The sequence below is a fragment of the Streptopelia decaocto genome (genome assembly GCF_964273445.1).
Source record: "Streptopelia decaocto genome assembly, chromosome: 3".
Classification (NCBI taxonomy): Eukaryota; Metazoa; Chordata; class Aves; order Columbiformes; family Columbidae; genus Streptopelia; species Streptopelia decaocto.
The window spans coordinates 3,450,855-3,478,722 of record NC_138656.1 but is presented as its reverse complement, the minus strand read 5'-3'; the positions used below and the strand labels follow the sequence as shown (position 1 = coordinate 3,478,722).

Below are 27,868 nucleotides of genomic sequence, written 5' to 3'. Positions count from 1 at the left end.
TGTGCCGGCTCCGCACGCCGCTCGGGACGGGGGGCGAGGCCCCGAGTGCGCGCCGTGAGGTGATCGCGGCTCCCGGGGAGCGGGGCGGGGGAGGGGCGGCATCCCGGGGCCCATCCGCGGCGCCTCCGCTCTCCTGCGGGAGGGCAGCGCTGTGCTTGAGCGATCCCCGTTCTCCCCTCCCGATCTCCCCGGTTCATCCCGCGCGCGGCGCCTCAGTGAGGGGCCGTAACGGTTCTAACGGTCGCGGCGCAAGTTTGTGTGTGTGGGGGGGTATGGGGTTCCCTCCCCGAGACCTGAGGTGGCCGGGCCGGGAGCGGGGGTGCTGAGCTCCCCCTGCGCGCCGGGCCGGGCAGCGCTGCCCCGTGGCTGTCGCGACATGACGTGCCTGTTGTCGCGACATGACGTGCCTGTTGTCGCGACATGACGTGCCCGTTGTCGCGACATGACGTGCCCGTTGTCGCGGGGGTGGCGGGAATCGCGTCACCTCCCGGGGAAGCGGCTCCGTGGGCACCGGTGCCGTCCCGGCCGGGCTGCGGGCGTTCAGCGCCCCGGAACCGGCCTTAAATCCGTTTTCTTAAGAGTTTTTTTAATTATGCTTTTTTTTCCTTAAATCTCTTGGCTCAGACCATGGTACCGTGAAACATCTTGGCAATATTTAAGTCTCCTGAAGCCGAATCGAGCTAACAGTGACTTAAAATTACATTTATCTGTTTGCAGGAGCTAAGCCCCAAACAATATCAAGTGGTTCATCCGTCATTGGTAGGTGTTTTGGAATTCTGTGTGGAGTTCCTTACCGAAGGATGTAAAGGCAAAAGAATTTTCAAAGAGACACTGGAGAAGGATTGGAGGAAAGATCTGTCAAGTTTTACCTGACACAAAAACCACACCTGGTCAAAGAAATCCCCCAAACCAGAAATAACTGGAGACAGAAAGGTATATGTCCCGCACACACTTATTTTCCTGTGTATCCCCGCTTTGGGTGACAGTAGAATAGTGGAACCTTTGTTATGAAGAGCTGTGGTTATTCCTATGTGCCTCCTAAATTTTGCCAGAGCACCTCTCTCTTTTTCCGTATTTTTTAAAAATTCAGGAACTTAAGTTTGTTGAGAGTTCATTATTAAATTTCAGCCAAATAAATTAGTCTCCTCGAAAGTTCTGGGCAGAGAGAGCAACAGGAAACCAAATGAGCCATAATCTTTTGTGAAAACAAACAAACAAACCAACCAAAAACCCCCACATTATGAGATCTCTCAGTCCTATATTTGAGATAGGAAGTAAGAAATCTCAAAAAAATGAAGGGGCCAAGGGATAGAAGAGAATTAGTTTGTCTATAGGGCTTCGTATGACAAAAGAAGACGGCATCTGGGTTTTTGTTTTGGTTTGTTTTTTTCCTGTGATTTTAACAGATTGATTTATTTAGTTGCTGCAATATTGGAAGGAATTTCCATTTTACGTTGAGATTGCTACATTTTAGCTCCACCCACATTCTCCATTCGGCAAAAAATAACATGGCATGTAATGCACTTTATCTAAGATAAAACTCTGGGTAAAAGCTGAGCATACCTTTGCGGAACTCTTGACCTCAGCTTTTTCTAAGAAGTACAGAAGTCAGTGGTCTTTTTAGGTTGGTCTGCCAATTCTGTTGTGCTTTTCATCTATGACAAACACATATCCTAAACTTTCTCTGGAGGACAAAACTGAATCCAGTGATTCTAAATACGGCACAGTTGAGTGAGTTCTTTTATTGTGGAATTGCTGAGTTCTGTCTATTCTAAGCAATTTTTTCTTTTAATTTTAGAGCTATCCAGCATGTCTTCGCTAACAGAAAAGGACAGACCCATTGTTCAGCTGTTACTGAACACTGGCACTTGCCCACGATGTATTTTGAGGTTCTGCTGCGTGGGATCACAGATGCTGTATAGACGTCCATACAAGGTTTGTTCTTTGTATTTGTATTAGAATGTGTGAACATATGGATGCAGTGTGGTTTGTGCTACCTTGGAGGAGAAGGTTGTTGCATTCTTGTGCTCTTTGCTTGGGAGGAAAATGCTTTGCAAAATGAGTTATGAAAAATGCTGCCACACTGTGCAATGTTGAGAAGCTGCAAGAATTATATAATATAGCAATTGTGAGTTAAATGTTAAGTTTGACTGCAAAAGTTGCTATGTATTCCCTGAAAACACCAGAATGCGTTAGCTTTCTGCACATGGCTCTATCACTTTTGAAGCAGAGCAGCTATGATTATTTCTTCCGTTCTTTTTCCTTTAATGTAATAAGTAGTAAAGGGGTGCAGGCAGTGCAGCTCTTGCAAGGGAGGAACCATCTATGCTACAACATTTTGCCTTATCCTTCTTTCAGTAGGGTTGGCAGGGGAACATAACTGAAGAATTACGGAGCACATGTTGAGGATAAATCTTCCTTTTTCAATCAGTCAAACACAGTGCTATTAAGCATCCTTCTTACCTGACTTTAGTGCTGAAATTCAGTGTTCTTCAAACTTTTCCTAGCTGTGCACAATCATTCTTGCCTTTGTTCTTGTATTTGATACTCCTCTCATTGTGTAGGTTAAACAAACATCCCCATTTACCTGGTCTAACTCCTTCTCTTTATTCTTGCATCTTCTGGTGTCTGTCCCAATTGTTTCAACTTCGTTCCAGTTTAGACTCTCCCAAATTAATTTTTAATATCTTTGTTCTTGATCCTTTTCCGTTTGCTGTCAATCATTTGAGAAGTGTTCATTCTGCATGCCATTTTTTATTCTTTTGCATCTCTACCTAATTTTCCTCTGAGTTGCAACAACACAGCAACTGCTGTCTTTGTGACCAAAGACCTTTTAATAAATCTTTCTTTCTGAACTATGTCTAGCTTTTGTCCCTCATCCATCCTAAAATTCAGAGATGTGCAATTAATTCTTCTCTTTCCTCACCAGCACATCCTTTAATTTTTGTAGGCTTCTCTTTTTATATGAAGTTCTTCCTTTATATATTCAATTTCACTGTCAATTGTATCTGCTCTCATTTTCTTCTCATAGTACACTAGCCAAATTTCTTCCTAGTTGTCTGGGATAACAGAGTTGGAGGAATTAAATTCTAACCATCTAAATGACAAAAAGACAATAAACATATTTTCATTGAATAGTAATGGGGTCAAAGATAAATGCATTTCTGCAAATCAGGTCTGTAAAATGTTTTCACTATTCTGGAGTGTCAAAGCAGTCTGTTCAGCAAAATTCAGTTTCTCTGGATAGTATTTTGAGAGAAATACAGCTTGGAGCTTTTTAATTGTGTAGATGTCTTTTGGCAGAAACTCCAGGTTATTAATTACATAAACTAAGGCTAAACTGGAATGGTTAGTACTGCCTTTTAGAATGGCGTTCGGAAGTGCTAGTTACAGCGTTAGAGAAAGAAGCAGTAACAGTATGATTCCTCTGTTTGTGTTAGGATTTGATGAAGGATTTAAAAGAATTTCTGAAAAATAGTCAAGAAAAAGAAGATACAGTTTGTTTTGACGCAGTTGACCCACCTTGTAAGAGAATCAGACTTGAACACGCGAAAGAAGGGCCTGACGATCTGAACAACAATGGAGCACTCCGGCAGATTCCTTCGGGTAACGGTGACAATAACGCAACGGAGAACTCGGCTGTGAAGGTTTGCAATGTGTGTTTGGGAATTCTTCAGGAGTTCTGTGAGGCTGACTTTGTTAAAAAGGTAACTAACCAGTATTTAAGCTTTATGTGTACTTTTGTCGGAGATCGTGTATGTTGGGGCCTCAGATTAAAAAACACTATGCAGTTAAACAATTGAAAGAGACTGGAAAACAAAAGGAAAAAAATACCTATTTTGAATATTTGAAATGTAGATGGCGCCACTCAACTACATACTGCTCCTTCACAATGTGCAGGTACCTCCTGTGCAGCTGGAAAAAACATTTGTCAGTGTCACCATATTCTCCCCAGGCCTTGTCATAATGTAACTTTTTAAAAAAGAGCAGTACAGGTGCAATGGAATGACTGCTAGGAGCACATTTTCCAAAGGAAAGGTCTACCTGATACGTAGTTACGTGAATTTAGGAGATAACCTGAGGTTCAGCTGCTTAGATGACCAGGAAAACCTCACTGTAAATGGTGACTTTTTCTAGATGAAGGGAAAAGAAGGAGGCATCAAATGCTGTGCTCCTCAGCTTAACTACACGTTGCTAATATAGCATGAGTCTTTACCGTGTGCTACTGAGAAAGCCACAGGGGAAGAAAATGTTTTTGATACAACAGACTGTAAATAATGGAGAATATACGACTTAGGAGAGAATATGGGCATAATGAGTGTTGCAAATATAATCTCTGAGCAATAAAATTGCTTATGTGACAAGCTGAAATATCGGCTGCAAAAATCACGCTTGTGTTTGAGATGTTTAACAGAATTGGTTTAATAGTGTGAATATATTTAAAAATGGGACTAAACAAAGCATAGTATATAGTTTCTGCGTTGTGGTGCATGAGGTTTCTTTTTTGTTTCTGTTAGCAGAGTATATAAATCTTTGCAGAATCCACTTGTAAGACTTGTTTCAGAGTTACATTCTTGAGTAGCAATGGAAAATCTGACAGCGTTTGTTAAGGCACCACAAAAAAGTGCTTATTTTATAAAGAAATTTCATTATCTGAGATGCTGATTTCACCTCAAAAGCTCAGAGTCAGGCTTTGTTAACATTCACATGGATTTGCAGTGATAACACTAGAATGAAGAATATCCTAAAAGGTTATCGACTCAGTTCCATTGCTTTGTTTTAATATATAATATTTAATATTAATTTCTCTTACAGGTGTGCCAAAAGGTTACATCTGCTGACTACCAGTTCACTAGTTTTGTATTTTCTGTGTCACTACCCCCACAGCTGTCTGTCAGGGAGGTAAGTGTTTACAGATATTTCTTCATACCTTAAATGCTTATTATAGAAAATAACTGTGGAATTTACAAGCTGGAGGTGGTTTGATTTTTAATTACTATTGTTTAAAAAAGCCAAAACCACGTGCCAGAAGCGAAATCTCCTTTTTGGTATTATTTTAATTAATAAAGTGTCTGAGTCACTTCAGTTTTCAGTTAGCCCAGGAGTTACTTTACATCTGAAATTCTAAAAGGAGTTTCTTTAAACCCTCGGTGTATTGTTCCCTTTGGTACAGATGCCAGCTCTGCTTTGTGGATCTTCTCGGAGAGGAAACTGCACAGCTGGTGCCTTTCCTGAAATAAATGATAATTGGTAGTGCAGAATACAAATGAAGGAATTTGAAGATGAACTCTTTAACTGTTCAGCATTTTAAATGAGGTGAAAATATACATTTTAATAGTCACCTGTCTTGGGCGTTGTTGAAAGTCTAGAATTGTAAAACTAGAGTTCATAGCAGTTGTAAAACCAGTGATTTTGACAGCAATTTTAATCAAACTTAAATTGTTTACATTTCGGTCGTTTAATTACAGAGGATAATGATAATATGGAGGAGTGTATAACCCTGTTTTTTTTAATGGAGGGAGAATACTAAGCATAGTGTAACTTGATCAATGAAATGACAATTTTTGCTTAGTTGTGAGATGTTTTACGATGTTCCCCTGCCTTCTGATATAAAGTAATGCAAAAATACTATTTTCAAGTGCAATGTGTAAGTCTTTACGATAGATGCCTACTATGGTAAGATGTAGAATCTTCACTGAACGTGGCAGAAACAAGTGTAGGTCTTCTTGGATTTATATATAGACCTATGATGTGGTCTGTTCTCATCTCACGTGGTTTGGTTGTTAAATAAGCTACTACACTTTTAGTGTTGATTTGTACTGTTAGTTCTGGCATCTTGAGCAAATGCGTTACGCTAACTTATATCCTTCTTCTAAGTCTTCTCCAAAGTAAGATTCTCTACTTCCCATCTGAAATTAAGCATAGTCAGTGTGTTTGCTTCAGCTGCCACTATGTCTGGTAAAATAATATCAGAACAAATTTTTTGTTGTCATCCAAAAAATGATATATGTCAAAAAACACGCTTTCAGGCTAGGTGAAGTATATAGATGCATGCATGTGTGCCCATAATGTTCTGTAAAACTCCAAATGTAGGTCAGACTTACTCCAACTTTATGCCTGGTATAAGCTTAGATGCTTTAAAAAAAGAGGATTCACCTTATTTTTAGGGTACTATTGATCAGTTCTTCTCTTTTGCCAGTCTACCTTTGCTCGTCATTACTGAGACCTCCCCTACTCCATTCATTAGAGCCTCGATGAGCAAAACCAGAGTCACGCACGGAATCTTTTGGCTCGAGTCCCAGCTGCAATTCCCATGTTATCAGGCTCTTAATACATTTCCATTATGCATCTTTAGCTTGACAGCTATAGTTTATCTAGCTTAAAAATATCTTTTTTTTTTTCCCATAGTACAGCTATATAACAATGAAGATGAGGAAAGAAAAATTGGATGCTACTGTTCTTTCTTACTCTCCTTGTGGGTCTTTGCCAGAAAGCCTCGGTAGAGGGTGTTATTGCATTGCAGTTCTAACTCAGCTACGTTCTCACACTAATCTGAGCAAGCAGGACAAGTGGTGCTGTCTGCTTTTGAGGCAGCCTTGGCTATAAATGGAAGCAAAAATAATAGTTTGCTTCAGAGAGTTCCTCTTGCTGATTGAAATATTGATGGTACACTGAGACTGTGTGGCCTGGGAAAACTGACTCGGCAAATGCAGTTGGTAGAAACCCAGATTTATTACTTTATAGTAATGTTGTCTTCTGAGTGCAATAAATTATTCGTTTGGTAAGAGGGATGAGATGTAGCTTTTAACCTGTCCATCTGCTTCATTCAAACTATCTTGTCCTTATGTTAAAGCAAACAAACAATATTACACTGCTTGGTACAAGCAAGGGAATAAAAGTTGTGGTGTGGGTCCAGAAACAAATAGGTGGAATGAGGTGAATGAGCAGGAAGCTCCAAAAACAAATCTGTTCTCTTTGGAAAGAGTTTTAGTTCGTCTGGGGAGCAGGTCTGCATTAGGAAATTCCTGCCGTCCCTTCTATTCCATCCCTTCAGTCTTGCCAAATGCTAAACCAGCTGTTTTGAAGAGGTGAAAATGGGTGATAGTGGAGAAAGCAGCTCTTATAAATCATGGGGGTTTATTTACCACCTACCCGTTGATCACTTCAGAAAATAATTGGTAAAAAGAGGTCCTGTTTTACAGTTACAGAAAGGCAGCAAGTAATATAGTATGTCAAAACATCTCCGATATCCCAAAACGCTTGGTGTTGAAAAGATGTCTTGTTAAATTCTGCTTTTAATTCTTTGAACTGCACTGTACAAGACCATATGTAATTTTTTCATAAAAGGACACCCCAAAGACAGCTTCCCTTCCATTGACCTTTTGTAGGACACACAGATTTCCTCCGACTTCTTTTTAACAAAAAAATCGGAAACTGCCTCTTAATATTTCCTTCAACTAATTTAATTATGACAGTTGTCATCCTGCCAAGTCTAAAATGTACGGTAGGAGCTGAAGAAGAGTGGGATATAAAATTTACATTTGCCTAGTATTTGTATCTGTGATGCAAAGAAGCTATCGCCTCTTTCCACAAGTAGGATATTTGATTAAAATAAATCATAAATACAGGAGTCCCAAGTTTATGTCAGACAGCTATATTAGAATATGAAGTGAGTCGTGCCCTTCAAAAGGGTGAGTGTTAGCTCTGTCTCTAGTCTCAGTTGTGATCCATCATCCTGGTACTTGCTACAAGGACATTGATGCAAATAGCATCTGTAGTCATTACTCCCTGTAGGACTGTGTACACCTCATCATGGAATTCCCCATCTCGAAGCTCTTTTCTAATACAGTGAAAAAATGCTGTGGCTGGGATTGCACATGGTGCTTCAACTGTTGCCACTGTGAGATCCCTCAGATAGCATTAGAATAATATCCTGCAGCTTGTAATCAATATAGTGCCTGAGCTAGTGTATTTCGGAAATATATTTGCTGTTAAGCATTGCCCTGCAGGCTTGAGCTCTGTAATGAGCATTTTTCATTTTCAAAGCACTTCACAAACATAAAGTAATTACGAAGTAGAGGGATCTGATCCCCTGCTTCACATACAGCTGGGAGAGATTAGAGCAGGGGAATGGAGGCCTAGGAGTAGAGGGGTTTGGCTGGCTTGGTGGTTGAATGTGATTTGGAATTTGGGATCTTTTGGCTTCTGTGCTCACAGTACCCTAATCTATTGTTTCCTCTTAATTGAAGGGGGAAAGTAATTTCTTTAGTTCTCTTTCAATTTTGAGGTCAAGAGAGAGGAGACAAAATTTGACCTGTGGTCTCATTTTAGCATAGTTACTTGCATGCAGAAGTTTTTCTGTATTCTGTAATTGTACCCCCATAAATCAGGGGAAAGGAGTGAGGTTCGCCAGCCACCCGAGTACCCAACCTACATGTGCTTTAAATCAAGGCATATGAGATTTTTTGAATTGGCATTTGTCAAATGCAGATTTCGAGACCTGGTTCCATAGTTGTCATATTCTCTAGTTCAGAATTATGTTCAAGGAATTTCAATTGGAAACTATTTTTATTTATGATTTTATCTGGGTTATTATGCAAACAAGATTACAATATCCTTCATGGTGTTTTGTGAAGCAGTCTTACTCATACTGTCGACATATGCAGTATAATGAATCACAGTGAATTTGAGTAAACAGTATTCTGTCAATACAACTGTATTTATTTTGTTCAGTAGTGTGCTGTATCGTGTATCTAACAAAGTTTGTGTTCTCTCTCTGCCATCCCTCTTTCCCATTAGTACATCTAGCACTTTTTTTAGGTCTCCCTCATTCTTTAGATTTGCCTAAGAAAGGATAATAGACTTTTTTGATGGAGTTCCTCTGTCAGTATGTAAAAGAGATCTATGATGTGGTTCCTCCTGATATCAATGAAAAGGCGACACGATACTGGCTCTGCTCCTTTAAGTTTGATACATGTTTTCAAACCTCTTCATTAGAATTATTTCCTTGAGATGAGATAGTTGTTCTTTCAACAGGGTTTGGGGGGAGGTCATTCTTAAAGCACCATTTATGAAGAATTAAAGACGTGTAAGGGGTCTAAAATTCTGAAGAATTTAGATCAGTAGTGTTCACTGCTTTTGAGACACCAGCTCTTCGGGACATTGCATGTGTGTATATGGTTGTATGACAAGCGTATGGAGCCACTTTTTTCTGCCACTTTACTAATAATCTGCAGTCCGCAGATTAAAAACTACTAATTTTTACTTTTTTCATTGCAGTTTTTTTGAGGGGCTTTTCTTATTCATTGCTTTTGCACTGATAGGCATTCTGTTGAAATGGAAATTGTACACGTCTTCTGAATGCCTGTATTCCAACATCACTTTTTTTTCCCCTCTTAATTAAAGACCTAATAGAAAGGCTGTTTGAGGTCAAAGTTAAAATTCTGGTTAACTGTAATGCGCTTTAGTTTAGTGAGGTGTGTTTTCATTGTGGTGCAGAGAATGGCAGTCACATGGAGGCAAAATTTAAAGCCTAAAGCACTGAACAATTACCACACTGAAGTAATGGATCATCTTGAAGAATCTGTCTGTCAGTACAAAGAGAAGTGAGACTGCAGAGAGATGCGCCTCTCAAATGTTTGGCTGCTCAGAGCAGAGTGTGGGAAAGATGCTTTTGGAAGCTTTTGACATCGCAATGTTGTTTGGAAGTCTACAGTTTCTTGATCCCTTTAAATTTGGTTCAAGTCTGTTAGTGTTGTGCTGTTTTGATGGCCGTTGCTCCTTTGTGCTTACTTTTGTATTTTTCTATTGTCCATTCATACCACTGGTAATTTTAATTCTGCTTTTCATCTTTGTTATAACCATTGTTAATTCTTCTACTGCTGCGTTCCATCTTTTTTTTTTTAAGGCCAGATAGAATTTGAGGTGAATTGCAAAATGATGTCTTACAAATAAAACCAAACACTGGTTCTATCTTTCCACTTCTAGAGCAACAGCTAAATTAAAATCCTAACGCTTCCTTTTTGTCCTGAGTTTTGAAATGGTCTCTCAAATTGTTGGAGTTTTGAGCCTTAATTTCACTTGCTTTTTTTCTTTCTCTTCTTCCTGGGCACGGCTGGTGACCTATAGTGTGCTGCTTGGCTGCTGGTAAAGCAGGAAATGGGGTGAGTAATTTATTTTGGCAACCATCATACCGCTGCTACTAGAGATTCCTCCAGATTTAGAGAAAGGCAGGACACTCTTACTATAACTTTCTTCCAGCATAGTAGAAATGAGAAACCACATAATGCAGTGGACCTGCTGAGACAGGCACGTTAGGAGAAAATTTTAACCAGGCAATTAATGCTGTATTTTCAAGGTCAAGGCAGTTGCTTTCATATAATGTTATTTATGCTAACAGTTGTGGAATATGTAGACGCACTTCCTAGTCTTTGACCAAGATTTTAAATTACTTTATACCTTCAAAATTAATCATAAGGAAATTCAGAACTGAGATGTGCTGTCATTTTTGTTTGTTTTGTTTTGGTTGGTTGGTTGTTTATTTTTAATTATTATTTTTTATTGTCCATAGCATTTACTATCTGCCCGACAAGAACTCTTTTATATAGACACCATTTGTCTATATAAAAGTTGAGCAGGCAAGAAGATAATTTCATAGTCTTGTCCAGTTTACTTGATGCTTATGAAGGATAAGATGGCAGCTGGTTTTACTATTTGTGGGGGTTTTTGTTTGTTTTTACCTGGTTTAGGGGTTTATTATTGGGGTTTATTATCTCTTTTGCCTCATAGTGTGATTATAGCTAGGACATGGCATTTCAACCTGGAGTGCAGGCAGTCTGTCCAGCTGTACAGCTTTCAGTTAGTGTAATGGTCCTGAGAGGTGCCACGATGCCATCTGTGAGCCAGAATCTTCTTGTACATGGAAGACAAAATGAAATACAGACCTTTTCATTTTGCCTGCAGATCAGGTTTAGTTTACATGAATAATAACTGAAAATTGTTACTCAGATGATGGTGAAAAGTTAGTAGTGTAGTGAGAAATATATTAGAGCAGTGGGTGCAAGTTGGATTTGACTCCTCTTTTTTATACCTCAGTGTTTTGAAATCAATTTAAACATTTGATTCTTTGTGTGCCCCAGGACACTACCTCTCCAGCCCCAAAAAAAAACAGAAAAGAAGCATCTATTTTTAAATGTTAGTGAAAAAGAACACTAGAGAATAGAAACTGGGCAGAACAAGATGTTTCTTAGGGTGGAAGCTGGACAGGAGGCTCTTAGCAAGTACCAGAGATGCTGCCCTGCAGGATCCAGATACTCAGTTTGTTGATTTACTATCAGAAGGATCTTGCCCCTATTTGCATGTACCTTCTGTCTTTCTTGTCTTAACGTAAATGCTTATGTGACCACCCGCAGAGCCGATCATCTCACTGATCTGGCTGAAAAACAAAGCTTTTTTTGGTGGAGTAGGGTTTGCTTTAAATGGGCTCAACGGGCTGGTGTTACTCAGCATGCTGTGCAGCGTCAGCATGCAAGTGCTGGCAAGAAAGTGTGGCCAGAGGCAGGGAGGAGGCAACAGAGTCCTAAATTGGTTCGAGCTGACTGTAGTTACACCTTTAGCTACTCCCTGCCAAACCCTTATGTGTTTATTGAGAAGCATCTTATCTAAAACCCTAGTCTGGCCTTCATGTTTCCTCAGCACTTTGTTAATTCAATACAAAGATTCAGTGCAATTACAGGAAGCCTTGGAACAGCCTTCCATTCTTTCATGCCATGGTCTGTATGCTTAATACTCTTGTCCTTTTTCATTCGTGCGTTGTCTGTTTACTTGGGACTAGTTACTGAAGTTTGTCTTGAAATACTATCTGTCATGTATCTGTCTTTGACAGACTCCTGTGCAAGTTATTATTTCTTTGTGTATGTGATTCAGAAAACTGGGCCTTTCCTTGGCAAAGGATGACATTGTTCAGCTGAAAGAAGCTTATAAGTGGATTATTCATCCCCAGTTGTCGGAAGAATTGGGTGTTCCTGCTGATGGAAAGGTGTTGTATAAATAAGAAAACACTTCTTTTCTCTGGGTGTTTTTTATATATATATATATATATATAGTTTGTGTGTGTATATATATAGTTATACGCTTCTATGTATTGGGGGAAAATATATATACTATTTTTCCCCTATTAAGAGATAAACAAATTATACTGCTCATATATTCATTATAGAGAAGAGCAAGGGGAAGTTTTAACCAGAAATCTCCAAGTCTCAATACTGACAGGTCCAGTCTTCATTTGTGTACACACAGATCATTGCGTCTTCTGAAACCATCGTAGTCTTTTGCTGAATCTCTTGTGCTTGGGTTGCCATCCTTTTATCAATGAGACTTTTTCAGTTTTCTCGTTTTCCAGGATCTCTCTTTTCCAAAGCCTGAGGAATGCTCACACATTCCTCCTTTGCTCTCCTATTACTGCCAACACAGTTACTGCTCTGTGAAATAAATTGTTCAGGTTGTTAGCATGTTAAATTCTATGGATAAAATACATTTCTGACATGTTCTGAAAGAGGAAAGACTGGTCCTTGTTCACTTCAATGAATGCTAAAGATAGGCATGCTGGAACCTGTAATACCTGTAAGTAGGCGATAGAATTGTTTTTTCAAACCCCGTTTTCAGCTTTCAGATTCTGACTAACATTCTTAAAATGTTTCTGAAATGCATTGACTGAACATGACATTCAGGTGTTGCCAGACAGATTCAGAAACACCATCACCTTGAATGGAAAATCTCTGCAAACATGGCTACAGTTCATGCTGAGGACAAAGCAATCTGCAGTTTTGACTCAGAAACAGCGACAGGACTGACCCCAGGACTAGACTCACTTAGTCTGTACTTTGGTTTCTCAGCTTCCGTAATAATTACAGCTTGTCTTTTCCCAGGGGAGCTAATTGAAAACATCCCCTTTGTCTTCATGAAGAAAGAAATGCTCAGCTACTCTGAAGATGATCCAAGAACAAACAAACTTCTTACATACCAAGTTAGCAAAAGCTCTACAAGCACTGAGCCACTCCAGACATCATTGTACCATAAAGTTCCTTGTCTAGTGCTCTTTATCTACAAGGCACTCAAAAATTAGCCAGTCTTTTCAATAGCCCTCTTGAGGTATCCTGGTTTCTGAATAACAGAAGTAATGACTGTTGTTTGCCCAAGGCCAAAGAGGGAATTGGGGGTAGAACTGAGATTACACTAGAGTTTCTGGTCTAGCTGTCAATCCACTAGGAAGTGTTGCCTTTCTTTGCCCCAAGGCCATCCAGTCATTGCAGACGAAGCCCCTGACAAAATTTTACAGTGGTGACTACTACAGGGTTTTTTATCTTTATTCCACGCTACGCACGGCTCTCCCAGAAGGTTTGTGAAGTTTAGTGACCGTAATAGGCTTTGAGCATACGCTGCCTCTGAGTCAGTTCCCTCTGCGCAAAATGGGGCCGGTGTCTATGATGTGGAGGTCACTCATGTTTCTGAGTGCCCGCGGATCATCTTTGGTTACTTCAGAAATGCAAATGCTATTGTGACACAGGTTTTAATGTCTTTAGATGATGTTGTTGAATAAAAGTGTGACTTTCTCTTTTGCCTACCTCTAATACTACAATATTACCTAATATTACGATAAGGATGCTTGAAAGTATCTTTCCTGTTTGTTTAAAAAACTATTACCTTCCTTTTTTTCTTTTAATTTAGAGTTTGTTTGAAGTTAGTGTCATCTTTGCTCACCCAGAAACAGAGGAGGAGTGCCATTTCCTGTAAGTTTTTATATAAATAACAAAAGATCCTTATCTAAATATTGTGCAACCTTGTTGGATTGGATTTGCTACAGATGAGAATATGCAATGTTTATAAACCAGAATGGGGCCTGCATCTGAGCTTCCTCATATTCAGACAGAGTTGCAGAGCTTGAAGTTGTGCCATCTCTGGTTAATTCTGTGCTTTAAAGCCAATAAACAAAGTCATCCAGAATTTTGATTTGAACTGGAAAGAGAACATCCAGATAAGTTGTTCAATTGCAGCCTTTTCAAAGTCCATGTAGCCATATCATTTTACAAAATAAATTCAGACCACGTAGTTGCAGGTGGAAGAATCTTTTGAGTTCGTGCCTGGGTTTTCCTGCTCTTACAGGAGACATGGATGGGAGGGAAGGCTTTGAAACGGGTTAATCCCACTGAGCTGGTTGATTAAAACAAACAGAAGTTCCCATAGTTTTTGGTCTGGCCCAGTAGAGCAGCTGCTCTACACAAAGAAGCAAAATATTTCTGTGACTTTAGCTAGCATTTAATCTGATTTCTCAAAATCTAGCAGTTTTATATTCTGGATAATTAGGTTCACTCTTCCTGTTTGCTGATTTAAAATTTGCTTAGTTTTATCACTTGTGTTCCTACTGCAAATTAAATATTAGCGTAGAAAGAGGCTCAGCATAGAATTTCTAACTTCCCTGTTGTGTAGTGACTTCATCGCTTGAGACCAGAGATTTCCTTTGCAGCCTTTATGTATTGCCCTAATTTTGCCCCTTCTGGCAATTTGTGATCTTTGTTTGAATGCCCAGGCTGCCACCTTCTTGGTTTTCAACAACTGCATCCTTATTTGTCTTTGGGGTGAGGGAACGTGTGCTTGGTGACAAGCAATTGATTACCAGTATCTGCTGAGCTTCTTTCCTTTCAAGCTTCTTCAAGACTTGGCAAAAGGTGGAATAAGCAGCAGGGCCACACTGCTGTTCTTAATAACATTACCTGCAATCTTGTAAAAGTTCAGAAGTTTCTGGGTCCTGCACCCTTTTATTCTTATTTATTTAATCTCACTTGATCCGTTCTTGTTTTCTGTACCGCGCTTCCTTCCTCTGAAAACTCTCAGCTCTTATTTTCAGCCCATCCTTCCATCATTTTTGTGGTGTTGAGTATGTTATGGAGCCAATGCTAGCGCTCCAAGCAGAGTAGCTGTAGAGGTGAAAGCTCTAAAGTAGGAGGAGTCCTCCAGGTCTGCTTTTGGGTGGCATTTCCAGGCATGGAATCTGCAATTTCTCACCTCCCAAGCTGTTCTTACACAACTACGTGTAGGTAGGTGTGCTAAAATGACCCTTGGTTTGACATGGAAGACTGAATTGGCTTCTGTTAGTTTATATTTGGAGATTTATGTTTAAAAGTAAGGTGATATTTACATTCTGGAAGAGGGAAGTTGTGATGCTTTGTATCACAAACTGGCCAGGCAAGTTGCTTGTATAGAAGCTGCAAGAGGTCAGACCTGCTTCCGTGTAGCTTGAAGTAGTTACAGAGGTGTTGAAAAGCACCAGCAAGAAATGATAAATTGTGTTGTCGTCTGGAAATCATCTCTAACTGCATACATAGAAATCCACTCATAGGAACAGCAACTTCCTCTACAGTACTCAGAAAAAATGTTTCACTGACTTGGCTTTCACTTTCGTGAAACAACCAATAGTTTCCTTTTGAAGAGGCAGAGCACAAATGGTATCGAACACCTGGGGTTACTTTTTCTGTGCTAAATTGAATTTTCCTATCCAGAAGCAGCAATTTGAATCGCTGGTGTGTAGGGTGCGTTGTCTAAGAACAGCAAGATGTTAGCAAATCTCACAGAGAACTTAAACGTTAATTGTGACCTGTATTGAGAAGGATTGGGAAGGACTGAAAGCCAAACTTCTTGGGCGCTTTTCCATCCGCCTCTAGATCTTTAGATCAAGCAGTGCACACCTTCCACCATTTGTGGTTTAGGATAAAGTTAATTTTCAAATCTGCTCTGTGCTAAGCTGTGGAAGTGAGATACTGATACATTGGTACAAAAACCATGTACATGCTGTGCTTATAAGTCTGTCTGTTTATTTCTTTTTCTGTAAGAGTAGCAGCTAATTTTGATTTCTGTATTTAGAGCTACAGCCTGTCCAGACTGCTTCAAACCAGCGAAGAACAAACAGGTAGGATCTCTCATTGTTGCATTTCTTTTCTGGCATTCAGAATTTCACAGCAGTAGCTACAATGAAGAACTTATCTGGGTATTCAGTCAGTGTTTAATGTCTGCTTTTCTTTCATCAGAAATCTCTCTGGTTTTCAGTTGTCTGAAAATAAAATTCTCTCCTTTATTCACTAAACACTTCTCTGCTCAGGAAAGCTGAGCGCTTAGTGCTTTTCTTTGGGTCATTCATTTTCCAGACTGTCTAAAGGCCATAATTTTAGGAACGTTCTCTGTAAATACCTCCCTTAAGATCCAGGAATTTGATTGTCATGCATTAAAAGTAGCATAAAAGATGATCCTCAAGCTCTCTGTGGGTAAAACAGTTCAGGTAAGTCACATCGTGAAGATGAGACTCCGCAGCCAAAAGAGAAATGATCACACTGCACTTTTCATGTCCTCTGATCCAAATGAAAGACACAATCCACACAGGATGGTTTTATCCCGTCTGCCTCTGGACGAGGGGGAGGAAACAAAAGGGACCTTGCCACTTGTTGCAGGCCCTGAGCGCACACAATCATTGATGGAAAAGAGGACATGGAAGAATAAAAGCAGTTGGAGAGAAACCGATATAAGTAGGACAGTGGGTGTGATCAGAAGGAGAACAAGTAACTTCTATCAGGAGCCTATGCAAGGCCTTTTATTCTTTCTGGTGAAGAGTCTACCGACGTTTGGCAGAGCAGTCTGACCTGGGAATTCTGCCTACTCTACTCCACCTGACCAATAAATGCAAGTCTTTTTTTAGCAGGATTGTATTGTTAGAACTCACTGCTTGCTGCATGGCTTTCCTTTAAAAGGGGGGAAATCCCCTATGAGGAGTTAAACCAGCAGGGCCCGGCTGTTAGAACCACATGGGCAACAAGATGTAGGGGAATCTAAAGGAAAAAATGCCGACTTTGAAGAGCCGTCAGAGGTTCAGCCTCAAAAGAAGCTGTGCTTGAAGCTCAGCTTCAAGGGCTGCGTTAATCAGAGAACTAGTGTAAAAACTGGCTTCTGAGTGAAAATTTCTGTGTCATCTGCTGTAGATACGTATTTAAACCTGCTGCTAGTTTAAGGGGTTTCCAGCTCATCTGTTCTGTGAGGAAGGGAAGTGCTATTCTCTCCAGTTAATGCCTAGAAAGAGAAAGATCAGCTTTCCTGAAGGCATCCGGGCACTCTGCGTTAGAGCGAATTGTCCCAGCTGTTCCCAGCCGAGGTAGGATTCCACCTCACTTGTTACCACATTTGTTTCTCCTGTTCTAGAAACCTAAATTCTCTGTTTTCTGCCTCATTTAATTTCCAGAGATGTGCTTAGCCTTTGTTTCAGCCAACCAAAAGGCAGGATATCCTAAGGAGCTGGAGTAGGTTTATTGGGATAGTGTGACAGTAACTTTAGACCTGCTGAAAGCCAGTGGCACTTGGTATTTTTTACCTGTGTGAAAACACAGTGAGGAAACGTGCTATTGTTGGTACATGTCTGCTAGAAACAAGCTACTTGATAAATCTTAATTCTACAACTAAATAACGGTTACATACCAATCTGCCATCTGTGCTAATTGTGCTGCTTTCATGTTGTGCGTAAAGTTACTTGATTAAATTTTGGCAAAATTACCTGCTGCTCTTTGTTGCCCTTTTCAAGTTAGGGCTGAGATCACGGTGAATTTTTGCTGATACAGAGTTGCTTTTAGGTGTAAGAAAACACAGAACACAAGTGAAAAAAACTATATAGTGAGAAGTGTAGCGTGTGTATGTTTTAGGGTTTTTTTTCTTGCTTAGGCATATCCTTTCTTAGCTTCTCTTCTTGACTCATTCTTTTATTTCACTGTGCAGTCTGTTTTCACTAGAATGGCAGTTATAAAAGCTCTAGAGAAGATCAAAGAAGAGGATTTTCTCAAGTAAGTATATACTGAAACTAGTTCTTAGTATTGTGCTTTTGTATAGAATTAGGCTGGAGGGGAAAATATTAGGTGGGTAAAGGAGTGGTTGTTTAAATTCTGCTAGTTTACTGGTTATAAACGTGTTGCATTTTCTATTCTCCTGGTAATAAAATGTCATTCCAGATCTTTTATTTAAGGAGTCATCTTAAAAAGCTTGAATTGAGCCACAGAGGATGGAAAACTGGACATGACACACATGATGGTCTTTTTCCCATGAGTAAAAGTGCTTCGATTCTCTCGGGAGCAGCCCAGGGGAGAAATTGTGGGGCAGAGCTGCAGTTCTGCTCTCTGCTTTCGGCTTTACGTCACTGCAGATCTCGGGGCTGGCATGGGATTTAGGATGGTTAGAAGTGAAAACAGTTTGCTGTAGCGTCGCCCATCATTTACATTCAAAAATCTTTATGTACATCCCCCAAACCACAGCAGAGATTTAGAAATTGTGGAACTTCCTGCTGTGTTTTGAAGCTTAGAGTTTGTAAAGCAAACTTCTCATGACAAGAAAGACTTTTTCCCGTATTTCCAAAATGTTGGGAGCTCAGTTTTAAGAAAACACCAAGTGCTGTAACACGGTAAAAATGACAAGCAGTGGAAGACATCTAGAGACATTTTCTCTGTTGTTCATTGCCCTGTTTTCTTCGATTTCCAGCAAATATTTACTGATAGATCCTGATGATAGTTTTCAGGAAGTATTTAGTTTCATTATTGCTACATCTATAGTGTGGTACATCTTATTAATCACACTTTGGAGTGGTAGCCTCCGATAATGTTTGATGACAGGTTGGCAAAAGTATTTGCAATGCAGTATTCTTGATTTGCTTAAAGTTTATCCATTTCTTGGTGTTCCAGCTTGCAATGGGAATACTGAGTTTACACTGGCGCTGCATTTTGTGTAACTGAATCATCATCTTTCACGCCATTATTGCTATGGTGATGCTCCATCGTGTTCTGATATTACTAATATTTTTAAATCTCTTTTTATACAGGCATTTTCCATGTCCCCCAAGTTCACCAAAGAACCTCTGCGTCGCTCTGGAAATTCAGTGCAATAATGGTGCAGTTTTTGTGGCTGGTAAATTGATTCATTTATTTGCCGCTGTGTTGTCTTGAAAGTAACTTTAAAATACTGTCACAATATCCACTGTTTCATTTTAGGTTGCTGTGCTGGATGGTTTTATCAGAATTGATCTGTATGGAGAAAGAGACAGAGGGGTAGCTTTCTGCATGTGATTTAATACTGGTTTTGTGATTTATAGTTTATAGCTCGTTCCAACCAAAAACCAACCAAACAAATGAAAAAAAACAACCAAACAACCACAACCCCCCAGGCAGAATATTGTCTTTAATTTTTAAAGAATTAAATCCAGAGTAGAATAATTTATTGCATGCAGTGCAGTTATTTTGCTATTACAGTAACTGAAATGAGACAAGATCTTAATTTGTAAGCAGTTTGAATTGGTATTGTCCTCTTGACCTTATCTGTGGTGTTCACTGATCGCATGTGTAGAGTCTTGCATCTGGGCAGGAACAACCCCAGGTTCCAGTGTAAGTTGGGGAATGACCTGTTAGAGAGCAGCGTAGGGGAAAGGGACATGGGGGTCCTGGGGACAGCAGGATGACCATGAGCCAGCACTGGGCCCTTGTGGCCAGGAAGGCCAATGGTACCTGGGGTGGATTAGAAGGGGGTGGTCAGTAGGTCAGAGAGGTTCTCCTGCCCCTCTACTCTGCCCTGGGGAGACCACACCTGGAATACTGTGTCCAGTTCTGGGCCCCTCAGTTCCAGCAGGACAGGGAACTGCTGGAGAGAGTCCAGCGCAGGGCAACAAAGATGCTGAAGGGAGTGGAGCATCTCCCGGGTGAGGAAAGGCTGAGGGAGCTGGGGCTCTGGAGCTGGAGAAGAGGAGACTGAGGGGTGACCTCATTCATGTTTACAGACATAAAAAGGGTGAGTGTCAGGAGGATGGAGCCAGGCTCTTCTCGGTGACAACCAATGGTAGGACAAGGGGTAATGGGTTCAAACTGGAACACAGGAGGTTCCACTTAAATTGGAGAAGAAACTTCTCAGTGAGGGTGGCAGAGCCTGGCCCAGGCTGCCCAGGGGGGTTGTGGAGTCTCCTTCTGTGCAGACATTCCAACCCGCCTGGACACCTTCCTGTGTAACCTCAGCTGGTTGTTCCTGCTCCATGGGGGGATTGCACTGGATGAGCTTTGAGGTCCCTTTCAAACCCTGACACTCTGGGATTCTGTGATTCCCCCCAGCTTTTTTAAAAGTTTCAGGAGAAGCTGTTAAACCAAGAAAACACCTGGTTTGGTGTTTTTTAACCCACTCTTGTTCACATTGAAAGCTCAAATTATTAGAACAGGGAGTTGAGAGAAAAAAAAAATATCATTTTCCTTTTTCCATTTTATGGAAAGAGAATTTAGCAGTGAGAAGCTGACTTCTGAATGATTAGTCATAGTACTTGCATTATATGCCCCAGTGAAACAGTATTAGTCAGTTCCCCCATTTGTTTGTGTGGGTTTTCCTGCCGATCAAAATGCAAGAAGGAAACATTATTAGAAATAGGAAAATATGATACTGAAAACCAAAAAGAAGAGACGACAGAGGCGCTGTATTATACGCGTGGCTACTTCGAACTAATTTTATTTCTCTATGCAAAGTTTCAGATTGAAACTTGTTTGTGCAGGGGGGTTACTTGTTATTTATGAATGAGTTCCTTGATTTGTGCATATTTTCACTTCTTATAAAAACCTGTCAATAAGAAAGCTCATCTTGGTTATCTGGATCAGCCTTGTTCTTGGCTTATCGCAGTCGTGTCACGGGAGATGAGACGCTCGTGTGACATAACACGAGACCGTGACCGGAGTCTCTTTGCACAGCAGCTTTTCAAGGTTCTTGAAATTCCTATTGGTTTATTTCTGAGATGTTTTGCTCGCCTGGTTTTCCTTGTAACACACCAAAGCACTTTAGTTCAGGTTTCTTTGTTGAACGTTCAGGCAATGGCAGAATTTGGATTGGAACCTGAACTACTCAATACAGGGAGGTGTGGGAACTTCTTCGCTTGGGACACGTATACATTGGCGGACAGGTGTATGTATAACACTGGTTCGGTGTACGCGAAGCTGGTTAAAGACCATGCCCTGATTCAAAATCATCATTTTTCCATTCAGAATTAAGTAGACTCAGAATAAGCACTTGAACCTCTGGGTTTTCATTCCCAGTTGAGTCCAACCACTCCCAGTTGTGTTGCTAAGGCTGGACCTGGAGGTCTCACTGCAGGAACAGGCTCTCCAGGGCCACCTTTCATCTCGATACCAAAACTCTGGTCGGTGCAGCAGCATCAGTTTCATCCCATTGCTCTAAAGCTCTTGTCTTAAAAAAAGTTTAAGCCTGAAACTTTATTTTCGCTCCAATGAAAGTTAAATGCGTCGCGCTGTGCAATACTGGAGGTTTTGTACATTGCTTTAGGATGATTACAGGTAACACAGTTGTTTTTTACAGGAAGATATAATAAATATTCGAGGAACTTACCTCAGACTCCCTGGATTATTGACGGGGAGCGGAAGCTGGAATCTTCCGTCGAAGAACTGATTTCAGAGCATCTAATAGCAGAATTCAAAGCAGATAGTGAGTATCTAGGAGATCTTTTACCGTATATATTTCTTGTCATTACTAGAATATTTTTTCTTTGTAGCTACTCACTTAATACAAGAATATAAGGGGAAAAAACGATGGTTTTTTATCCCACTCTTATCCTTCCAAGTCAAAGCTTGTAAACTTTTCCTATTTATGATCTGAGTAATTAGATGACTGCTTTATTTTATACAGTGTCTTTTATCCTTCTAAAATATCTCCTCGGTTGATCTGATGATGCAAATATAATGGTTTTATGTAGTAGTATTTCTGCCGAGCTGTACTTCTTAACGGCCGGCAATTCATAAAGTGACTTATAATGATGTTTTTGCCATCAGTGTTGCATAATATCTATCCAGCCTTCGACCACTTCATGTTCCTTCCCGTCATTCATTTATTTTCTTCAGCGCATAGAGTTCCACAAGTTAAATGCTTACCCAGGAATTACCCAGATGAAATAATCGCTGCCTGTAATTTGTTGTGTCCTAGACATATGATCATAGAAGATGATTAGGTCGTTGCCATAATACGACCAGAGAAATAAGAGAGAATAAAAACTGAGGAAAACTTTACACTCCGTATGTTCCCTATGGAGGAAGAAATGGAAATCTTGGAAAGCATTGGGTGTATTTGGGATAAAAAGTTGTGTTTTGGAGGAAGACAGCTCAGTTTGATTTTTATTCGTAGACTTGAGTTAGCTGGGTAAGAAATGAACACAATTAATTAGTAAGTAGAATTCCTTTAGGATGGTACTGGGGTTTTTTTGGACCTTTTCAGGGTTATAACATTCAAGCCAAAGAAGTGGGAACGTTCTTAAAGAAACTTGTGAACCTGATGCAATGAACAATAACTATCCCAGATTTGTTTAAATACCATGTAGGCTTCATTGTTTAATGATGTCTCTTTGAAGCAGGTTTGCAAACAAGTTTAGAAAGAAAGTATTTCACCTTTTAAGCTGTAGAGAGTATTAATGTAAAATAAAACCTTACCTCCTTTGTTCAAATCTGTTACAGGCTTTAATTTTTCTTCCTCTGGAAGAGAAGATGTGGATGTAAGAACCCTGGGCAATGGTAAGGCTTGGAACATCCCTTCTGAAACACACAAACGAACACAATGGTCAACCAAAGCTCCCCTAAAAGATCTTGCCGAGTGCACAAGCGTGTGACTGACTGGGCACGCTTTGACATTTTATCATGGAAACATTTTAATGATACTTAATCTATTCATTCCCAAAGACGTTCCATAAAACCAACTGAAAGAGGAGCCCTTTTTCAGTGTCCTTGGCTGCACGGACACCCGCAGCCACATAGCTTGTTAGGAGTGGTTATTTTATTCGCTTCCTATTTTTAAGCCATATATGTCAGACTAATTCCTCTCTTGTTTTCTGCTGGGTCCTACTTTGTCTCACTGTCACTGAGGAGCGGGGAAGCCTTCTTTTCTTTTTGAACCTTTATGAAGGTCAGTTGCTTTCCAATACGCTGAAGCTCCAATAGCCAAAGGAGGAGGGGAAAGAAAATGTACAAATTAACAATGATGCGTTCCAGTTGCTGCCTGATTTATAGTGTATTTTTTGTCATTGCTTATACTGGGGATCATCCCTGGCCCCGAGGACAGAAAGTGCGGCGATTGCAACAGATGTTTAGCTGAGGGAGCGGGATTTAACATCATCTTGCACCTGGGCATTGCTGTAGGTGACAGAAAATAAGCTAATTAACTTTTTTTTCTGATTTTATTTTTTAATTAGCACAGACTTGTACAAGATGTCTACTGGGAAGTTGTAATTTGCACTTATTGCTGATACTGGGGTTTAGTAGCCAAAAAAAGTCCCACGTTTCTTTCCTTCCATCTGATGCTACATCCCTAAACCCGCAAGTCCTCTCCCTGTTCTCATAACAGTCTTCACACCTTCCAACCTTACCACATCAATCCAAACGTTCATTTAGAACAACATGTTCTTTATGTTTTATGCCTGCGCATGTTGCCAGGAAGGCCCTTTGCAATCGAGCTTGTGAATCCTCGTAGAATACACTTCACTGCGGAGGAAATGAAGGGGCTTCAGCAGGTAAATCATTTGCACCTCATGGAACTCATCAAGCATGTGTTTCATCCCTAACTGAGCAGTTCTGCTAACTGATTCTGTTTTAAATATCGCAGACAATTAATAACTCTTCAGACAAAATACAAGTTCGAGATTTACAGCTTGTCACCAGGTCAGTATTTATCAGCGCTGGCAAGGGATTTCCAAGCGATGCTCTGGGAGTTCTGCGCGCGTTCTTGCTCACAGTGTCATATAATTATGCTTATATTATGTGAGTAATTAATTTCTTTTGTTTAGAGAGGCAATTGGTCGCATGAAGGAAGGTGAAGAGGAAAAGACAAAGACCTACAGTGCCTTAATATGGACAGACAAAGCAATACAGAAAGAAGATATCGCATTTCTAGATGATATCAAGGTATCTGCAGCTCTTTGTGCTGATTTATATAGCACCTGTCCTGGTGCCCTAGGGGAGAGTTTATATACGTGGAGCCACGGACGCCTCTCTGTGTTATTTTGGCTGGTTTTTAGGTTTTGGGGTTTTTTAATGAGGGTTCTTTTTGCTATAGGGACTTTCGTACCTCCTGATCCCCTTCTCACGCTTCCGTACTTGCCCACTGCCAACACCACAAATTATTGGATAATGTCGGCCTTCCGGTAGACCAAACAACATTATAAAAAGCAATGAATGGGAGAGGAGGAAATCTGGCACCCGCACCCCTTTCTATCCCTTAGATCATGTTCCGCGTAAGGAGTGGAGATGATCTTTTATTCCGCAAGCTCTGAAGCCCTTCCACAGCCACAGCGACTTGGAGCTTGGAACGTTGATGGAAAATAAGGCAAAGAGGCCGTACGAAGTGCTCGCTGGAACAAGCACGCTGCGCTCATGAGACCTTTCTCCAAATAATGGAGAAGCGTGATCAGTTTTTGTTGTGCCGCGCTATTTCCTGAGGGCCTTGCCCATGCAGTCCTTCTCAGAGTTGTTACAGTTCACAGAGACAACAGTTGTAAATGTTATTTTTTAGCGTGCCCGCTCACTGCCTGGAGAGTTGCCATTCAAACGGCTGCATCTCATTTGGGAAAGGGGGTGGGAAACGAACTTTCTAAAAGGCTGTTACAAGATCTAATCTCATTGCTTTTCCCTGACTTTTATTTCTAGGTTGTAGTTTAGACAAAGCGTTTCGTGGGTGGGATTGGTTTGTTTTTGATTGCCCCGAGGCTCTCGGTGAGCTTCCAAATCCTGGAGTCATTCCAGCGAAGGACTATGGAGATTTCAAGGTTATTCCTCTGTATTTGTGATGCCATTAGCTTGTGTTCATATGAGGCCTCCTCATTTAGACTCTGAGATGGTTTTCCTTTTTCCCTTTGATAAACATGGCAAAAATGAGTCTTGCCTCAAGATTACTCAGCTACCGTAACACAATATAAAAAAGATGTGACTGCTTCACAATACATACGAGTCTCACAATCTGTGCGGCGTGTTGCACATTTCCTTCCCCTTTTATTTTGTTACCTTCTTGCGACAGGAATTAAAACTGGACCAGAAGACGCCTCTGCGGGTTCTTCACCGGAGGCCCCTCGCTGTGAGGTGTCGCATCATTCACACCATGAAATCCCAGTACATAGACGAGCATCATTTTCGCCTCCACCTGAAGACTCAAGCGGGAACGTATCCTTAGATACCGTTAGACAACACGTTTACGAAACAGGGCGCTGATTAGAGTCATTCGGGTAATGAGAAGCTTCCTGCTTTTATCACTGCGGTGTTTCTAAATCCCTGCTCTTCAGCAGCCACGTGTTGCTGCATAATATTTGCTTTTATGTCAGAATTTCACATTCGGGCCTTCCTTTAAAATTGCCACCACTGTGATAAAGTACATGATAGCAATAAGATGTACTGGTTAAAGATACACTTAAGCTTTTTCTAATTTAACTGATAACTTTTCACCTTCGAAAAGAAGCTTTTCCGCATTATTTAATGTGCTGCAATGCGTACTGTAGCTTCCTGCTGCTTACAAGGTAGGAGTCTTGTCACAGAATCACCACTCATTTTGGAATAAAAGAGAAAATACAGGTCAATAGCGCAGTTTTTTGGCATTTGAGTTAGAAGCCAAGAATTGGGAAATCTTTTAAAGATGTGTATTGGCTTTACAGGACATTCACTGCAAATTGGCTATTTTTTGCTTTGAGTGTTTTCCACCATAATCTTTCATTTTACCATTTGATTTCTTTGTGTTAAAATCCCCCTTTCCTTAGCCTGTATTTCCAGCTACATTAAAGAATTTGTGCATGGAGACTTTGGAAGAACAAAGCCCAATATTGGCTCCCTACTGAACAGAACCGCCGACATTCTGGAGCTGGATGTAGAAGTAAGTTGGTCGCTGTTTCTCTTTCCTGGAAATCAGTAACGTGGTTGCGTTTGTGAGATGGTTTCTCCAACCAAATCAACATTCCTTCCCACAGTTAATAGAAAAATGGATGTTAATGCAAAACTTGTGGTTTGTACCACACGTGACAGGCGTCCTCTGCTGAATTTGTGTTGCGGAGGAATGGAAAAACGTCAAATTAATTGATGACAATTATTATTAGCACCCACTGAGCGATGTTACATGTACCACATCGTTTCTTTTCAAAACCGAGTCAGATAAAAATAGTAGAAGCTCAAACTTCCTCCTTCAGTGCTGGTTCAAACCCAGCAAGAAATTACATCTATTTGCTTGCTGGAGCCAGATGAAAAAAACCCTCCATTTGTTGTGGTTAAAAGAAGGTACATAGAGATACGGATTTAATATTTAACGTAGCGGTTTGGCGAGGTTGATTTAAAAATGGCTTTTCATTTCAAGCAGCCAATGATCAGCGTGCTTGTTGTCGTATATTTCTGGAAAACTGCCCACGTGTTACATTTGGCAGAGCAACCACGGAGGGTTTTTTGTGTATTTTTAGTAGGATAATGCAGAAAAAGAAGTTGCAGAGGGCACTGAAGTGACAGCTGGAAACAGGGCTGATAAGCATCGCTCTGGTATGGTTTGGTGTCGCTGCGATCAGCCATAACTGTCAAAGATGTCTAGGGACTTGAAAATAATTAGTCACCTTGCTAATAACGTGTTTTAGCTCAGCCTAAGAGCCTAATCCTTCGCTGAAGCTGGAGATTAGGCAAGGAGTAGCTGTGCTTAGCGCAGGCAGCGCTGAGCCAAGGCGGTAACGTTGCGATGGCAAAGGGCGATACTGTGGTAGCGCAGGGTGTGCTGCTTTTGGAAGAGCATGAGCAACAAGTTCATGGCCAAAGGGAACCAGAGATGTGGCCTCAGGGAGGAAAGACGTAATCCAAGTTGTAATAATTACGACATTTCCTTCTATTAAGGTGTCGGGTGTGTTCTGTCCCTTTTGATTAACAGTTAACGACGTTGCCTGGATAACTCTTGCACGTAATACTTAACAGCTTATTCTTTAGGTCTAGTCTTGCTCAGGAGGCCGGTTTAGGGACAGGTGATGGTTTTCTACTCAAGCCTTGCCTGCACTGCCCAATACCCCAATAATTCTGTGGCATTAATTAAGTCAGTTGTTTCACATTGTAAAGGCCCATCTGCAGGATGGATAGAAGGTGATTCACTTTTTTATATGTATGTAAAATAGCAAGTCTGCTGATTTTTGCCTGTTTTTTTCCCCTGCTCTTCTAGTCCGTTGACGTTGATTGGCCTCCAACCCTGGATAATTAACTTCTCCAGCTGGGACGAGGGAGAAGCGGCTCCTCTGGTTCCTGAACACTTTACAGCTCTACCGGTTGGGTGCAAAGTGTTTCTCTTGAACATTTGGATCATGTTGATCTGCCCGGTTGATTCTTACTTTGAATCAACTTTAAACACTCTGGGAGAGGTCAGGGTCGTTCAGTCTCTAGCCTTATTTTTAGTGCTTCTGTGCATAAGAACAATTGATAATTGATAATTTTTAAAAATAATTAAGAAAAAGTTAAATGGCGTAACGTGCAAATGGTGTACGGAGCAAGTACATCAAATATGCTTTCTGCGGTAGTTTAAAATGTTTTAATCAAAAATAGCCCTCCCTCAAGCCAGGTTTTCTTAACCTCTTTTTATATGGGACGCTGCAGCCTGCTTGAGATGCGACAAAAAGTACTTTTAAAAAGGGAAAAAAACCCCAGTTTTCAGAGGAAAACTTTGCATGTAAACCCAAGTTTTTCTCATTTAAAAACATGAGCGATGCTTCCTGGAAGCAGCAGTTGAGGTTCCTGAGGCCTGAGCAGCCCTTGGCCCTGCTGAGAGTCCTGTTCAGGCA

At 40.6% G+C, this 27,868-nt stretch overlaps 2 protein-coding genes across 3 annotated transcripts in view; one reads left to right on the top strand and one right to left on the bottom strand.

Annotated features, from left to right (window-relative positions):
• The first annotated feature begins 39 nt into the window (after window positions 1-39).
• Window positions 40-27,643, top strand: PUS10 (pseudouridine synthase 10). 2 transcript variants are annotated; one of them, XM_082047734.1, is made up of 19 exons: window positions 40-59; window positions 718-933; window positions 1,799-1,935; window positions 3,441-3,707; window positions 4,816-4,902; window positions 10,129-10,163; window positions 11,926-12,037; window positions 13,726-13,787; window positions 15,916-15,961; window positions 17,806-17,870; window positions 18,896-18,981; window positions 21,412-21,537; window positions 22,557-22,613; window positions 23,529-23,605; window positions 23,698-23,753; window positions 23,879-23,996; window positions 25,105-25,247; window positions 25,848-25,947; window positions 27,256-27,643. In XM_082047734.1, the coding sequence occupies exons 3-19, from the start codon at window positions 1,810-1,812 to the stop codon at window positions 27,292-27,294; spliced, it is 1,602 nt and encodes a 533-aa protein (XP_081903860.1). In that variant the 5' UTR covers window positions 40-59; window positions 718-933; window positions 1,799-1,809; the 3' UTR covers window positions 27,295-27,643. The 2 variants fall into 2 exon arrangements, with proteins under 2 accessions (XP_081903860.1, XP_081903859.1); XM_082047733.1 differs by lacking the exon at window positions 40-59 and adding an exon at window positions 195-215.
• The window catches only part of REL (REL proto-oncogene, NF-kB subunit), a 37,763-nt gene continuing 31,371 nt past the window's right edge, over window positions 21,477-27,868 (bottom strand). Inside the window, exons 11-12 of the transcript XR_014183541.1 lie at window positions 22,533-22,634; window positions 21,477-21,512 (exon numbers count right to left, since the gene is read on the bottom strand). The gene's annotated coding sequence lies outside the window, so the exon portion shown is untranslated. The remainder of the gene's footprint in view (window positions 21,513-22,532; window positions 22,635-27,868) is intronic.

Bases quoted from the DNA above. Each gene is read 5' to 3' on its own strand.
- PUS10 (XM_082047734.1), top strand. From the start codon at position 1,810: ATGTCTTCGCTAACAGAAAAGGACAGACCCATTGTTCAGCTGTTACTG. The intron at 10,164-11,925 runs GTGAGTAATTTA...TATGTGATTCAG, and splicing joins CTGGTAAAGCAGGAAATGGG to AAAACTGGGCCTTTCCTTGG. The intron at 12,038-13,725 runs GTGTTGTATAAA...CTTTTAATTTAG, and splicing joins GTGTTCCTGCTGATGGAAAG to AGTTTGTTTGAAGTTAGTGT.